Source organism: Leishmania infantum, chromosome 16 (genome assembly GCF_000002875.2).
Source record: "Leishmania infantum JPCM5 genome chromosome 16".
NCBI classification, from domain to species: domain Eukaryota; phylum Euglenozoa; class Kinetoplastea; order Trypanosomatida; family Trypanosomatidae; genus Leishmania; species Leishmania infantum.
The window spans coordinates 588,061-603,060 of NC_009400.2; the positions used below are offsets into that span (position 1 = coordinate 588,061).

General features: G+C 64.5%; 3 protein-coding genes across 3 annotated transcripts in view; all 3 read right to left on the reverse strand.

Moving 5' to 3' along the window:
- Positions 1-1,723: 1,723 nt before the first annotated feature.
- LINJ_16_1530 (conserved hypothetical protein) lies at positions 1,724-6,130 on the reverse strand (the record flags this gene model as incomplete). Its single annotated transcript, XM_001464595.1, has 1 exon — positions 1,724-6,130. One exon carries the CDS (start codon positions 6,128-6,130, stop codon positions 1,724-1,726), a length of 4,407 nt encoding a protein of 1,468 aa, XP_001464632.1.
- Positions 6,131-8,011: 1,881 nt separating this feature from the next.
- LINJ_16_1540 (hypothetical protein, unknown function) lies at positions 8,012-8,929 on the reverse strand (the record flags this gene model as incomplete). The annotated part of the gene is made up of 1 exon (XM_001464596.1): positions 8,012-8,929. The coding sequence occupies one exon, from the start codon at positions 8,927-8,929 to the stop codon at positions 8,012-8,014; it is 918 nt and encodes a 305-aa protein (XP_001464633.1).
- Positions 8,930-10,422: 1,493 nt separating this feature from the next.
- Positions 10,423-15,000, reverse strand: part of LINJ_16_1550 (putative kinesin) — a gene marked incomplete at both ends in the record, with an annotated part of 8,436 nt that continues 3,858 nt past the window's right edge. The window contains one exon of the mRNA XM_001464597.2: positions 10,423-15,000. This exon is cut by the window's right edge and continues 3,858 nt beyond it. Within this exon, the coding sequence (XP_001464634.2) occupies positions 10,423-15,000 (4,578 nt within the window).

Below are 15,000 nucleotides of genomic sequence, written 5' to 3' on the forward strand. Positions count from 1 at the left end.
CAACCGCTGTGGGCCGTTCTGCCTGTAGCAGAATAGTAAAAAAAAAGAAGAGCACCCCAAAGCGTGTGTGGCAGCGAGGCATCGGTCACCAGCGCCGCCCCACCCTCGGCCTCAACGGACGCGGCGGCGCTACGGGGCAGTTCTGCAGCACCTGTTGCATCCAACACCCGATCCCAAACTCTTAAAACGAAGTCCCCTCTCTCCCAGCCCAGCGCGTGTCTTGGGGGGGGGGTCACGGTTGAGCTGCGGCAGTCGGTCACACGCTTGCTTGATGGTAAAGCCGTCATCCAACGCCTGGATTGCAAGGACCCTGGGACCCGCACAGATGTTTTGAAGCCCGAAGCGCCACTCCGGCCCCCGTCACGTCTTCCCGGCGGGTCGCATCGCGCACATGACGAATCGACCGCTAGCACATCGAAAATGCGTGCTGAGTGACGTCCAAAGTCGACGCCGCCAAGTCCGCCCTCGCGGTCACCAGCTCGGCGTTCAAGCGAGCCTGCCTGATCGAGTACGCTCTCTCGGCGTCGGCCATCTTGCAGAGGGCTTGCCTCGCACACCCACCCACCCCTATGCTCGATGCAGTCCGCTCAAGGCTTGCAAAACCTGGCCACGATGCTGGCAGTCCCCCGCAAGAGGCTCCGTCGCCACCTGGAATGCAGATGCGGGTGGCGCGTTGTGACCGTGCTTCCATGGTGTCATAGGGAAAGCCACTGCACCTGCTCATCTGGAGCACACCGAGTGCGGACGGCCCCGCTGAGCGGCATTGGTCATGCGTTCGGATATAAAGGCCGCTTCGTTCTGCACACGCAGCTCGCGCCGACTGCCCTCCGCATGACGGCGTTCGAGGGATGTCCGCTGTGCGTCGTCGACGCTGGCTCAGTGGCCGATCATCCGCTGCATGCGCGTGCGGGAGCAACACGTCTCGCGCAAAAATGCCGACAGTGCCTCTGTCGCTTGACCTTAATCGTCCATCGAACGTGCGGCTGTTGAACTCGCCCGGCTTTCCTCCCGCACCGGCCACCAGAAGAGTGGATTCGCTCACGCATACGGTGGCTTCATAACGTGACATCGCACTCGTCTCAGACCTGCGTGTGATGGTCGCCCCGTGAGCGTCCTGGCTGCTGTTAGGCATTCTCCAGTATGTGATGCAGCACTGCGTCTCACCACGTCAGGCATCGGGCATATGCTGAGCCAGTGGCTCTTGGTAAGGGGCGCAGTGCGGTGGGCATGGGGCTGGTGGGCGAAGCTATGGCGGCATGGTGGTGGTGTTGGGGGGATCGGCGTGTGCGTGTTATGAGCGGGACTGGCAGAGACAGAGCGAGAGACATCGCGATAGTGCAGCAGGCCAAGTCGTGCCGCCTTGAGGACGGAGGGTAAACCAAACGGCGGGAGGGCAGTCGCAGCACAGCTGTGCGACCGTCTTCCTTCAGCATGTCCTGTGCGCCTGCCCGAGTGCGGCTTCAGGATTCTTTCGGCTCACTGTGTTAGCATCCGGCAGTCGTCATGACTTTCCGTGAACCCCCTCCTTTGCACCTCTCGGACCAACTGACAACGACGCGGCAGCTCTGAGACGCACACGCCAGCGCACCTGTTCTCTGCGCTGGTTTTCCCTCTCCTTCCTCGACGCGCTACAGTGCCGCGCGCAAGAGAGGAGCGGAGAGGGAAGGAGGTATGATGCATGGGTGCAGCCGCATCCCCCGAGCCTAAAGAACTACTCTTAGACTCAACGGCGCTGCCTTCGTAGGCGGCGTGCCACCGCAGAGCGATGGCGGCGTTCCGTCTCAGCAAGCAGCTCCTGCAGCATCGCAAGCGTAAGGCGCGGCCCTGCTTGGATATGCTCCAGCCACGCGCGCAGCATGGCGTAGCCCTCCACGTCATCGCGACTGAGTGCTCCAACAAGCCACATCAGGAGATTCGAGGAAGGACACAAGAATGCGTCGTGCAGCCACATTTGCGCCAGCACAGGCTGCCGAAGTAGCGGCGCGAACAGCTTCCACGCGGGCCACTCGCGCACGCGATCCGGCGGAGCAGCGCGCGCAGCCGCCAGACCCTCGAGGAGGGAAGCAAGGTGCGCAGGTACCGGAGTCAGCAACGGAGTCTCTGTGGTTGGTGTAAACTGCTCTGCTGTGTACAAGGCAGTGCACAAGGAACACTGGAGCGCAAGAAAGGCGGGCAGAGAGCGTACACGTGCCGCGCTGGCAGAGGACAGAACCATGGGCCACTCATCACTTGGGTGCTCGCCGCGGTGAGTAGATGCAAGGGAGCCGTCGGTCCGTTTGGTGCGGGTCGGAGTGGCGGCTAAGGATGAGCTCGAGCGAGCTGCGCAGGCGACGCCACCGTTGTCCTTACGGCTGTCCTCGCAACACACCAGAGGGCTGCAAAGCAGCAGCGCCTTCACAGTTGCATCCACGTACAATGGGCTCTGCTGCGGTGCCACGTGCCGCAGCAGTGGACCAGCGGCAACGTAGGCGTGATGCAGTGCCAGAGAAGCGCAGGTGCCGTCCACCTCCAACCCGCCCCTCTCGGTGTCGCTGCTGCCCTGAGAACGGAGCAACGCGGCCTCCGCCAGGCCGAGTAGCGTGGCTGCGCACACGGCCCAGAGTGACGTGCTCTGCTGCGCCGCTGATCGCGCGAGGATGCTAGACGTCCACAGGTGATGAAGCAGTACGGCAAGGCTCAGCTTTGCCCGGCGCCGCACCGCCGGTACCGCCGCGGCCCCTTCCTCTCCGTCTCGCCCTACCCCTGCGCGGGGCGCGCCGCCCTCCCGCGAGGTGCCCAGAAGCAGCGCCTTCACCTCTTTCAGGCAGGGATAGGCGTGCAACGCAGAGAGCGATGACGACGAGGAAACATCGTCCGCGGCTCCGCGGTGACGGCGGAGGCTTGACGCATCGGAGAGAATGGCCTCCTGCAGTGCTGGCCGCTGGGCTTCCGCTTCGGCATGTAGCGCTTGCAAGAGTCGGCTGCACTCCGCGGGAGTGGGGTATGCACGAGAGGCGTCACCACCGGCGGCAGAAGCCGCAGCAGAGGTGGGGCAAGAAGACGCCTGGCTTGACTCGGGGAACGATGACGCTGTCCCAGTTGCCGAGACGGTCATCACATAGGCGGCCTGCATCGCCGCAGTGGCGCCGCCCAGGCCATCCGCGCGCGACGTTGCGTAACGGCTGCGGCCAAAACAGGCCTGGTACTGCAGCGCCAGCAGCACTGGAACAGTGGAGAAGCGCGCGACGTCCTGGAGGAGCAATTTGAGGTAGGCAGTGTGCTGCGCCGTGCTGGAGGGAGGCGTGTGGGTCTGCAGAACTTCTAGCAGCGCCGGTGTGGGAGCGATACGCTGATGTGCGGCACCATAGCCGTCGACGTCACTGCGGCCGAGGCGAGCTTCGCCGCTACCAACACCCATGATGACCAGCAGGGCTGCCTCGCTTCCTTCTGTGACGCGACGGCGAGCACCGTGGGCTTTGCACTCGTGAAGCTGCTGCGACGACGCGGTAGCGGCGACGGAAGCTGAGGCAGGCGCTGCCATTGAGAATAGGGACTGAGTCAATCTCGCCTTGGACAGCATGTCGGCGATGTCCTCCCACAATGGAACTGGCAGCCCTCTGCGGTGCGTGAAATCCAGCAAGGCGCCCTGTTGGCAGTCCCGCACGATGCCGCGCACCAGCGCAGCGCCGGCTTCGCCCATTCGCAGCCCGACGCGCGCCATCTCCACCACAGCGCGGTCGCTGATCACGAAAGCGAGGCCGACGGGGCGCACCGAGCGGCGTGCCTGCGCCCCAGGTCGCGCGTCGCCGTCGTCTGAGCCTTCGGCGTCTAGGTCGCCCACCAAACGTAGAACTGGCACGCGCTTTTTCACAAGCACATGTCGCTGCGATCGTCGACTCCAAACTCGAGTGTGCACCGTTCGAACGCCTTTCTGAAGCAAAGGCCGCGGCTGCTTGTCGGCGTGGCGTAACATCCGGCTGGCGTGCACGATCGAGGCGGCCAGCTTCAGCGCCTTGTACGGATGCCCGCCTTCAAGCAGCTGACGCAGCAAGGATGCGGTGGCATCCGGGGAGACGGTGGCTGACCCGAACGGCAAGAGCCGATCAATCAGCGCGACCCCGCGCAGCTCCTCCAGGCGCTGTCGCTGCTCTGCTAGTCTTTCCTCAGGAGACTGAGATGAAGAGGCGTAGTACTTGCGCACTCGCGACGCGCCACCACTGAAAGAGTGGGAAAGGCCGCCTTGCCCCTCCTTGTGGTTGCGCTCGTAGGCAGCGCGGCGCTGCTCGTACTCGCGCATGAGAGCTTCGCGCACCTCGAGCTGCTCGCGACTGTGCTCTTGAAGTGCCGTCAAGAAGCCCATGGAGATGGCGATGCTGGACTGCAGGTTCTGGTGTCGGTACGCTGGCGCTTCCTGCTGCATCGTGCACCACCACGACATGGCTTGTCGCACCGCAGCCTTGTATGGTGCTGCAGTGCAGCCCTTTGACGCGGCGAAGCCCACCGCGGGCGACGAGAGCAGTACGCGCCGCACGTCGCTGGGCTCTCGCAGCTGGAAGGCCGTGTCAGCGTGGTGGGTGGTGAGGAGCAGCAAGGCGTTAAGGAGAGAGTTGTGCAGTCCGAGCCGTACAGATGGCATGTGGTGCCGTGCGTACGTGTCGGCGTTGTACACGGCGGCGTGCTCCTTAAGGAACATCTGCACATCCGTCCACGGTTCCCACCCGGCAGCCCTTCGCAAGTCAGTCTCGTGGCACCGTGCAAACCCGACGGTGAGCGACGAGACGACATGCAGCATGGCGGGCTGGGTGTATAGACAGAGAGGCGCCGCCACCGCCGGCGCCGTGGTGGCCCTCTCACCAAAGCACTGAATTAACCCCTTGTGCAGCTGCACCACCACGGCGTGGGCCTCGTCCCAGGCCGTGTGGAAGCGCCGCATCGAAGCCGAAGCGGAGCTCTTTGCTGTCATCAAGGTCGACTGCGTAAGTGCGGAGGAGGAGAGGAGGGCTGGGGCGTGCCGGCGGCCAGCGCTGAAGAGACCTCCGTCGCGCACCGACGCCGCTGACGCTGTTCTCTTTGATGTCGCCGTCGCATCGCTGGTGCACACAGAATCCAGAAAGACATCCAACAGCGTCGTGCGGCGGTTGGGGTTGATCCCTCGAGTCGTCTTCGCATTGGCATCGGCCACGTCTTCGTTGATCACCATCTCCTGCTCGAGTGCAGCCGTAGCTGGCTGTGCCGCGTACAGGTAGGTGCACAGCAGTGCATCCCTCAAGAACGAAACAGGCGACCAGCGTAGTGGCGATTCAGCTGAGCGCTGCGGCTCGTGGTGCCGCCTCGCTGAAGCCGTAGGCACGGTGGTCGAGGCTTCACCAACGGCGAACATCTCCGCCCCTGCATGGTGTGCAGCTTCATGGACTTCCTCGATGAGGCATCGCTGCAGCTGCGCCCTTCGCCACCCGAGCAAGTACAGCGTAGCTTGCTCGAAGCATGCGCTCGCCGTCGTCGCAGGGGCCGCCGAGAATGCGGTTCCGTCTACCAGTCCATCGCTCACAGCTTCGCGGTTGCCCTTAGCACGCATTAGCGTCGCTGCCGCCTTGAGAACCCAAGCCGTTACACACGGGGTCAGTCGCAAGCGCGGCAGGTTCGACACGCCGCCGTGTGGAGCTCCGTGGTCGTCACGGCAGACACCAGCCGTTGCGTGACGCTCGGCCGCTCCGTGCGATAACGCTGTGATGGTAAAGTAGCTGCTCCAGTACTCACGCTCCTCAGCTGTAAAAGGGCTCGCATCCATGGCGCTGGGGTCTGCTGCCGAAAACGATGAAGACGCTTCGCCCTCGCTACGGATGCCGACGGCACACCAAGCGAGTTCAGTCGGTACGGAAAGCATGCGCCATGCTTGGGCATCATCTGTCGAGCCTCCGCTCGGCACGAACTCCAAGCGCAGATCCAGCTCCCTGCCCTTCACGCCGGCCGGTGTGCGAGAAGTCGGAGCACCAGTGACCAGCGTCGAGAGAGAAGAGCGGCGTGCCACCCCCGCGCATGAATCCCCCGAGCACGGCCCACGTGACAGAGCCTCACCCACAACGCCGTCGAAGGCGCTGACGTCACCGCAGGCGAAGCTTATCCGCTGCTCCGCCGGCGCCGCTTCCATCATAACGCTCACGATGTCCACGAAAACCTGCAGTAGCTCGCCAACCTTCTCCGCAGAGCGCCGCAGTGCAGCCTCCTCCAGCGTCGACTCAAGCGGCACCAGCGGCGATAGGCCCTGCAGGTCAAAGTCGAAGTTGGCATCCGCGTCGGACGCCACCGAGCCGGGACTTGCCCTGCCGGTCCCTTCGCCCGGATCGCCGTGTGTCCAAGGGCAGCACCCCACATCGTGCAAGGAGCAGTGACCGTCTCGCAGTTGCGTTACGCAGTAGTGCGAGGGGTGGTGCCGGTAGGGGCACACGCTGGCATGCGTGACCCGCCCATCCCCGGCTGAAGCACGAGTCGATGCCCCGCAAAGCTGGTGTTGGCAGCCTCCCTGCAGCCGACACGGGTGCACGGATGCACCGCTTTTCTGTTGTGCGCGCTCCTGTCGCCGCCGCTCTCGCGCTTCGCGAACCTGCCGCTGTCGCTGTCGGTGCGCGTGTCGCTCAGCTGGGGTGGAGGGGGCGGTGCTGCCGGGCACATGGCCACCCTCACGGGAGCTGTTGCGGAACGCGGCCGCCGAGGGATCAGCGACGGAGCGCAGCAGCGCTACTTTGGCGTCCGAGCCATCCACGTTGCCGTCCGCGCGGAGGCCTTGTTGTATCAGTGCCCGACGTACCGCGCTCGGTGCAGCTGCCACGAGCTCATCCTCGCCATCCACCGCAACCTTCGTTCTAGAGCACGCCGACGCTGCGGTGGCGGCTGCCGTGCGGCCGGGGAGGGCAGGTGAAGATCCGCGGTATGCAGGCGCCTGCGCAGCCGGGGCGCCGACGGCGGCGGCACTGTTTACGTAGGCGTAGCTCTGCGGAGGCGGAGTCGTCGCCTCTGAACCGACGGCACGGCTGCGCACGTCAGACGCAAAGACAAGGGAGGACGAGGCTGTCACGCCGTACGACGATGCACGCTGTACTGAGCGAGCGCCCGCGTGAGCCGCTGCGGAGGTTTGGTCAGAGGCGGACCTGCTTGGCGAGACTCTTTCACCTCGTTGACTCCTCGATGAGTAGCTGGGCGTGGCGACAGTCCGTGAAGACACCGCTTCTTGCCGACCCCCTGGTGGCGCCGCCATGGGGACACGGCGGAGATGCGTTGAGGCCCACGCCGGCGGACGCGGCGGTCGTGCGTCTCGAGTCGCCACAAGAAGCGCAGCGCCGGCGGCGTTGCGCCTGGAGAAGCCCCTGCGGGCAACGCGGCGCCATCCCATGACCTAGCTTAACGTCAACCAGTGCGTGGAGGTATGCGCATACGTGTGTGAGAGGGCCGCTGCGCGGTAGGCAGGCGTGAGGCTGTTGGGCAGAGAGCGAGAGGAGGAGACGTTGCGTGTGACTGGAAAAAAAAATCAGCATTTGAGGGAGGCCGAGGAGGAGGTGTGTGTGTGTGTGTGTAGCGTATCGCACCACTGTGAGACAGAGCACGGTGCCGCAGTCGCACTCCCGGCCCCCCCCCCTTCCACCCCCTCGCCCTTCCTTCATGCCATGGGGGCAGGGCCAACGAAAGTCACAGACGTGCGCACACAGAGACACACGGCATCGACAGCATTAGCACAACTGCCACAGCTCAACCCACGCAAGCCACGGCACACCGAGTCGATCCTGCTCAGGCGGAGAAGAGGAGAGGCCACGCACAACGAAGGCGAGGCTTAGAAGATTCAGCGACCGCACACGCACACGCACGCACCGAAGAATCGGGTCGGTGGAGCGTGTGGCACACGAGCAGCATTAAGAGCAACGAGGAGAGATCGCTGCGTTGAGCAGTGATGCAAGTGAACAAGGAAGAATGCGCGCAGATGAGCAAGAGATGATGAAGCCAGCGCACGCACACAAGGCGCATAGTTCTAAACAGCGCTGCTTCAGCGCAGATTGACCTTCTTGTTCTTTGCGCGTGTCTTGTCGGTGCGCTTGATGAGCTCGTCCATCCGGCCCACGTCGGACGTCAGCATAGCGTTCCACATCGTAGCGCGGTCATGCAGCTCGCCCACAATGCCGCGTATCTCGTCTAGTGTCGGCTCCATCCGGTCACACATTGCAACGTCGACGCACCGGCTGACGCGATGCTTGTCCGCAGCTGCCCGATGGCGACTGCCACAGTGCACGGGCGGCGTGGTGGATTCAGGACTCTTCATCACATCGGTGCTCATATCCTCAGCAACGGCGGCGCGTTGCACGTTGTTGCCCTTTTTGGCAGGTGCGCTGCAGTCGCCAAGTGCGTCAGCATTAAAGAAGTGCGCGGCCTCTGGTTGTGTGGCCGTAATACCTCCCGAGGTCTCGCTACGAGTCCTCGACTCACGCTTCAGCCTACGGCAAGTGCTAAAATCGGTCACCGGTGCAGTTCCTGACAGACGCCTCGCCGCCGGTGGAGCGCCAGGCGACTTGTTCGCCACCTGCGACCGTGAACCGCCCTTCCCGCACCGTAGCCAGTGCGCCAAGGCAGTATGCCAGTGCCGCGTGCGCCGCATCTCTCGACGCCCCTGACGCCATTCTTCGTGGTTCTCTGCCACACACTCCTCCAGGTAGGTGAGTGTCTCGCCTTGTGTGGCAAGCGTGGTCGTGATTGTTTGCGAGGAGTGAAGTGCAGCGTGCGCCTCCTGGAGAGTGCGGAGCAGTGATGTCTCGGCTTCTTTCATGTGTGCTGCCGTTTCCGAGTCGACCACGACGCCGTCCACCGCATTGGCATCCTTTGAAAGAGGTACGGCGGTGTCAATATTCTCAAACGCTACCCAGAAGGGACTTTGCGCCGCTGCAGTCGATGTGGAGCTAACGGTGTTCATGTCCGTCGATGCCTCTTCCGTGTGAGCGAGGGGGAAGGTGTAGCACGCGAATCGAGGAGAGTACGAAGAAAGGGCCAGTGCAGGTCGAGAGAGCAGAGACGTGTCCGTGTGTCAGTGCGAGCACGCGAGTGAGGTTGTCCGTAATGCGGAGGAGGTCGAGGCGACTACGGCACTCGGGAGCCAAGGAGAGAGGCGAGAGAAGTACGCAAACATGGATGGGTGAGCATTGAGTCGATGCCGAAACAAGCAGGCATGCGCACATCTAAGAGCCTCCCGTGATAGCGAACGCAACTGCGTCGTGCACGAAACCAACGTGAGAAAGGCTCCCACTTGCCCGTGTCCATGCAGGGAGAGGGGGTGGGCCTGCATGCTGTAGACGCGTTGTGCCACACGGTCACAGACACGTTCGTTCCACCCTCCTTCTCCGTGTGCGCACCACACGCTCACATGCGCGACACGCAACTCCTTCCTGCCCTTCCCTACAGCCGCTTTGCCTCTGTTGTTGTTGGCACTCTTCCAGTCCCCGCCCCCTTGCGTATTCAGCACACATGCCTACACACGCATACACGTGCGTGCGTACGTACGTGGATATGCACACGTACACGTGCACGCCGACACGCCGAGCGCGAGATGTAAACAAGATATTATGTTGGGTACAGAGACACGCACGCGTGCAAAGGACATGCGCCACGACAATGGCCGCAGCCGCACGCGCTCTCGCTCTCGCTGTATGTCTGTCTCCTCCTCTCCAGATTGCGGTGCACCGCGAGTCTACGCAGAGGGTGCACAAATCTACACAAGGAACAGAACGCGAGGCACGTGCGAGCACGGAGGGAAAAATCGGCAGGCGTGCACACGCACGTCCGTCTCCGTGTCGACAAGAACGGGAGGACGGTCGCACATGGCGCCGCGCAATATTCGAGCCCCGTGTATGCATGTATATGCAGATATGCACTAGGCATCAGAATCTACGCACGGCCATCGCCTTGGAGCATCGCTGACCACCAGTCCGCTACCCGAGGCCCGATTCATCTCACCATCTTGTCCACTCACCGCGCACTATGTGGGCACATGAGCAAAGGCTCTCGGCGATGAGAGCAGGAGCCACGGGCAGACACACCGGGGCAGGCGCACAATGATAGCATCCGATGCAGATATAAAATCTAAGAAATCCAAAGAAATTACGAGCACACTCCCGTATAGCGTACACCCGCAGCTCCCACCGATGGGCAATGCCCAGAGACCCAATCGGCGGGGACGTGAGGAACGGCGAGAGAAGGACATCGCCCAACAACACCCGAGGCGCAAGGCTGCTCCGCCGAGAGTTCTGCTAGCGAGCACATGACACGTGGGGCTTCACCCTCCGGCGCACACCGACGTTGCCCTATACCAAACAAAAAGCGCATCATCACCCCCCACACTTTCAGGCGAGCATATGCTACAAACAATCACCATCAAGGCAGCCGCTCCTCCTCGACGAACGCCAGGAACGCCTAAAGTGGCCTTGCAGACAGCCGAGATGAGGAGCGGGTTTTGCTCTCCATGCTGTTCTCGCGGTTCGACACGTCACCCAAGCGCCGCGGTGTCGGGTTTAAGGAGCCGGTCTGCCGCCGCTCCGGGGCGTCGATCTCCACGCTCGCCTCCTTGACATCCTGATCGATCTTTCCCAGAATGCGGCGCAGTATATCGAAGCGCGCTGCCGTCTCCTTGTAGTTGCCAGCGACCATATGGTACATCTCCTTTACGTGCTCCACCTCGTCAGTGGCAGCCTGCGCCACAGAGCGAAGCACATAGTCGCACTGCCTAAGCATATCGGCCAGTGCCGTCGCCTGCAACTCCGTCATCCCATCCAGAGTAACGTTGTATGCTGCGTTCACGTACGCCATCAGCTGATTCATGTACGCGCAGTGCTGCTCAGCCAAACTGTGCGCCACGCCCAGCTGTTCCGTCAACGACGCGATCTCCGCTGCACGCATCTCCTCGGTGTCGGCGAGCTTGGCGGACGTCTCCTGCAGCGTCTCCTCGGTGTCGGCGAGCTTGGCGGACGTCTCCTGCAGCGTCTCCTCGGTGTCGGCGAGCTTGGCAGACGTCTCCTGCAGCGTCTCCTCGGTGTCGGCGAGCTTGGCAGACGTCTCCTGCAGCGTCTCCTCGGTGTCGGCGAGCTTGGCGGACGTCTCCTGCAGCGTCTCCTCGGTGTCGGCGAGCTTGGCAGACGTCTCCTGCAGCGCCTCCTCGGTGTCGGCGAGCTTGGCGGACGTCTCCTGCAGCGTCTCCTCGGTGTCGGCGAGCTTGGCGGACGTCTCCTGCAGCGTCTCCTCGGTGTCGGCGAGCTTGGCGGACGTCTCCTGCAGCGTCTCCTCGGTGTCGGCGAGCTTGGCGGACGTCTCCTGCAGCGTCTCCTCGGTGTCGGCGAGCTTGGCGGACGTCTCCTGCAGCGCCTCCTCGGTGTCGGCGAGCTTGGCAGACGTCTCCTGCAGCGTCTCCTCGGTGTCGGCGAGCTTGGCGGACGTCTCCTGCAGCGTCTCCTCGGTGTCGGCGAGCTTGGCAGACGTCTCCTGCAGCGCCTCCTCGGTGTCGGCGAGCTTGGCGGACGTCTCCTGCAGCGTCTCCTCGGTGTCGGCGAGCTTGGCGGACGTCTCCTGCAGCGTCTCCTCGGTGTCGGCAAGCTTGGCGGACGTCTCCTGCAGCGTCTCCTCGGTGTCGGCGAGCTTGGCAGACGTCTCCTGCAGCGCCTCCTCGGTGTCGGCGAGCTTGGAAGACGTCTCCTGCAGCGTCTCCTCGGTGTCGGCGAGCTTGGCGGACGTCTCCTGCAGCGTCTCCTCGGTGTCGGCGAGCTTGGCAGACGTCTCCTGCAGCGCCTCCTCGGTGCCGGCGAGCTTGGCAGACGTCTCCTGCAGCGTCTCCTCGGTGTCGGCAAGCTTGGCGGACGTCTCCTGCAGCGTCTCCTCGGTGTCGGCGAGCTTGGCAGACGTCTCCTGCAGCGCCTCCTCGGTGTCGGCGAGCTTGGCGGACGTCTCCTGCAGCGCCTCCTCGGTGTCGGCGAGCTTGGCAGACGTCTCCTGCAGCGCCTCCTCGGTGTCGGCGAGCTTGGCAGACGTCTCCTGCAGCGTCTCCTCGGTGTCGGCGAGCTTGGCGGACGTCTCCTGCAGCGTCTCCTCGGTGTCGGCAAGCTTGGCGGACGTCTCCTGCAGCGTCTCCTCGGTGTCGGCGAGCTTGGCAGACGTCTCCTGCAGCGCCTCCTCGGTGTCGGCGAGCTTGGCGGACGTCTCCTGCAGCGCCTCCTCGGTGTCGGCGAGCTTGGCAGACGTCTCCTGCAGCGCCTCCTCGGTGTCGGCGAGCTTGGAAGACGTCTCCTGCAGCGTCTCCTCGGTGTCGGCGAGCTTGGCGGACGTCTCCTGCAGCGTCTCCTCGGTGTCGGCGAGCTTGGCAGACGTCTCCTGCAGCGCCTCCTCGGTGTCGGCGAGCTTGGAAGACGTCTCCTGCAGCGTCTCCTCGGTGTCGGCGAGCTTGGCGGACGTCTCCTGCAGCGTCTCCTCGGTGTCGGCGAGCTTGGCAGACGTCTCCTGCAGCGCCTCCTCGGTGCCGGCGAGCTTGGCAGACGTCTCCTGCAGCGTCTCCTCGGTGTCGGCAAGCTTGGCGGACGTCTCCTGCAGCGTCTCCTCGGTGTCGGCGAGCTTGGCAGACGTCTCCTGCAGCGCCTCCTCGGTGTCGGCGAGCTTGGCGGACGTCTCCTGCAGCGCCTCCTCGGTGTCGGCGAGCTTGGCAGACGTCTCCTGCAGCGCCTCCTCGGTGCCGGCGAGCTTGGCAGACGTCTCCTGCAGCGTCTCCTCGGTGTCGGCGAGCTTGGCAGACGTCTCCTGCAGCGTCTCCTCGGTGTCGGCGAGCTTGGCAGACGTCTCCTGCAGCGTCTCCTCGGTGTCGGCGAGCTTGGCGGACGTCTCCTGCAGCGTCTCCTCGGTGTCGGCGAGCTTGGCGGACGTCTCCTGCAGCGTCTCCTCGGTGTCGGCGAGCTTGGCGGACGTCTCCTGCAGCGTCTCCTCGGTGTCGGCGAGCTTGGCGGACGTCTCCTGCAGCGTCTCCTCGGTGTCGGCGAGCTTGGCAGACGTCTCCTGCAGCGTCTCCTCGGTGTCGGCGAGCTTGGCGGACGTCTCCTGCAGCGTCTCCTCGGTGTCGGCGAGCTTGGCGGACGTCTCCTGCAGCGCCTCCTCGGTGTCGGCGAGCTTGGCGGACGTCTCCTGCAGCGTCTCCTCGGTGTCGGCGAGCTTGGCGGACGTCTCCTGCAGCGTCTCCTCGGTGTCGGCGAGCTTGGCGGACGTCTCCTGCAGCGTCTCCTCGGTGTCGGCGAGCTTGGCGGACGTCTCCTGCAGCGTCTCCTCGGTGTCGGCGAGCTTGGCGGACGTCTCCTGCAGCGTCTCCTCGGTGTCGGCGAGCTTGGCGGACGTCTCCTGCAGCGTCTCCTCGGTGTCGGCGAGCTTGGCGGACGTCTCCTGCAGCGTCTCCTCGGTGTCGGCGAGCTTGGCGGACGTCTCCTGCAGCGTCTCCTCGGTGTCGGCGAGCTTGGCAGACGTCTCCTGCAGCGTCTCCTCGGTGTCGGCGAGCTTGGCGGACGTCTCCTGCAGCGTCTCCTCGGTGTCGGCGAGCTTGGCGGACGTCTCCTGCAGCGTCTCCTCGGTGTCGGCGAGCTTGGCGGACGTCTCCTGCAGCGTCTCCTCGGTGTCGGCGAGCTTGGCAGACGTCTCCTGCAGCGTCTCCTCGGTGTCGGCGAGCTTGGCAGACGTCTCCTGCAGCGTCTCCTCGGTGTCGGCGAGCTTGGCGAACGTCTCCTGCAGCGCCTCCTCGGTGCCGGCGAGCTTGGCAGACGTCTCCTGCAGCGTCTCCTCGGTGTCGGCGAGCTTGGCGGACGTCTCCTGCAGCGCCTCCTCGGTGCCGGCGAGCTTGGCAGACGTCTCCTGCAGCGTCTCCTCGGTGTCGGCGAGCTTGGCGGACGTCTCCTGCAGCGCCTCCTCGGTGTCGGCGAGCTTGGCGGACGTCTCCTGCAGCGTCTCCTCGGTGTCGGCGAGCTTGGCAGACGTCTCCTGCAGCGTCTCCTCGGTGTCGGCGAGCTTGGCGGACGTCTCCTGCAGCGTCTCCTCGGTGTCGGCGAGCTTGGCAGACGTCTCCTGCAGCGTCTCCTCGGTGTCGGCGAGCTTGGCAGACGTCTCCTGCAGCGCCTCCTCGGTGCCGGCGAGCTTGGCAGACGTCTCCTGCAGCGTCTCCTCGGTGTCGGCGAGCTTGGCGGACGTCTCCTGCAGCGTCTCCTCGGTGTCGGCGAGCTTGGCAGACGTCTCCTGCAGCGTCTCCTCGGTGTCGGCGAGCTTGGCGGACGTCTCCTGCAGCGCCTCCTCGGTGCCGGCGAGCTTGGCAGACGTCTCCTGCAGCGTCTCCTCGGTGTCGGCGAGCTTGGCGGACGTCTCCTGCAGCGCCTCCTCGGTGTCGGCGAGCTTGGCGGACGTCTCCTGCAGCGTCTCCTCGGTGTCGGCGAGCTTGGCAGACGTCTCCTGCAGCGTCTCCTCGGTGTCGGCGAGCTTGGCGGACGTCTCCTGCAGCGTCTCCTCGGTGTCGGCGAGCTTGGCAGACGTCTCCTGCAGCGTCTCCTCGGTGTCGGCGAGCTTGGCAGACGTCTCCTGCAGCGCCTCCTCGGTGTCGGCGAGCTTGGCAGACGTCTCCTGCAGCGTCTCCTCGGTGTCGGCGAGCTTGGCAGACGTCTCCTGCAGCGTCTCCTCGGTGTCGGCGAGCTTGGCAGACGTCTCCTGCAGCGCCTCCTCGGTGTCGGCGAGCTTGGCGGACGTCTCCTGCAGCGCCTCCTCGGTGCCGGCGAGCTTGGCAGACGTCTCCTGCAGCGTCTCCTCGGTGTCGGCGAGCTTGGCGGACGTCTCCTGCAGCGCCTCCTCGGTGTCGGCGAGCTTGGCGGACGTCTCCTGCAGCGCCTCCTCGGTGTCGGCGAGCTTGGCGGACGTCTCCTGCAGCGTCTCCTCGGTGTCGGCGAGCTTGGCGGACGTCTCCTGCAGCGTCTCCTCGGTGTCGGCGAGCTT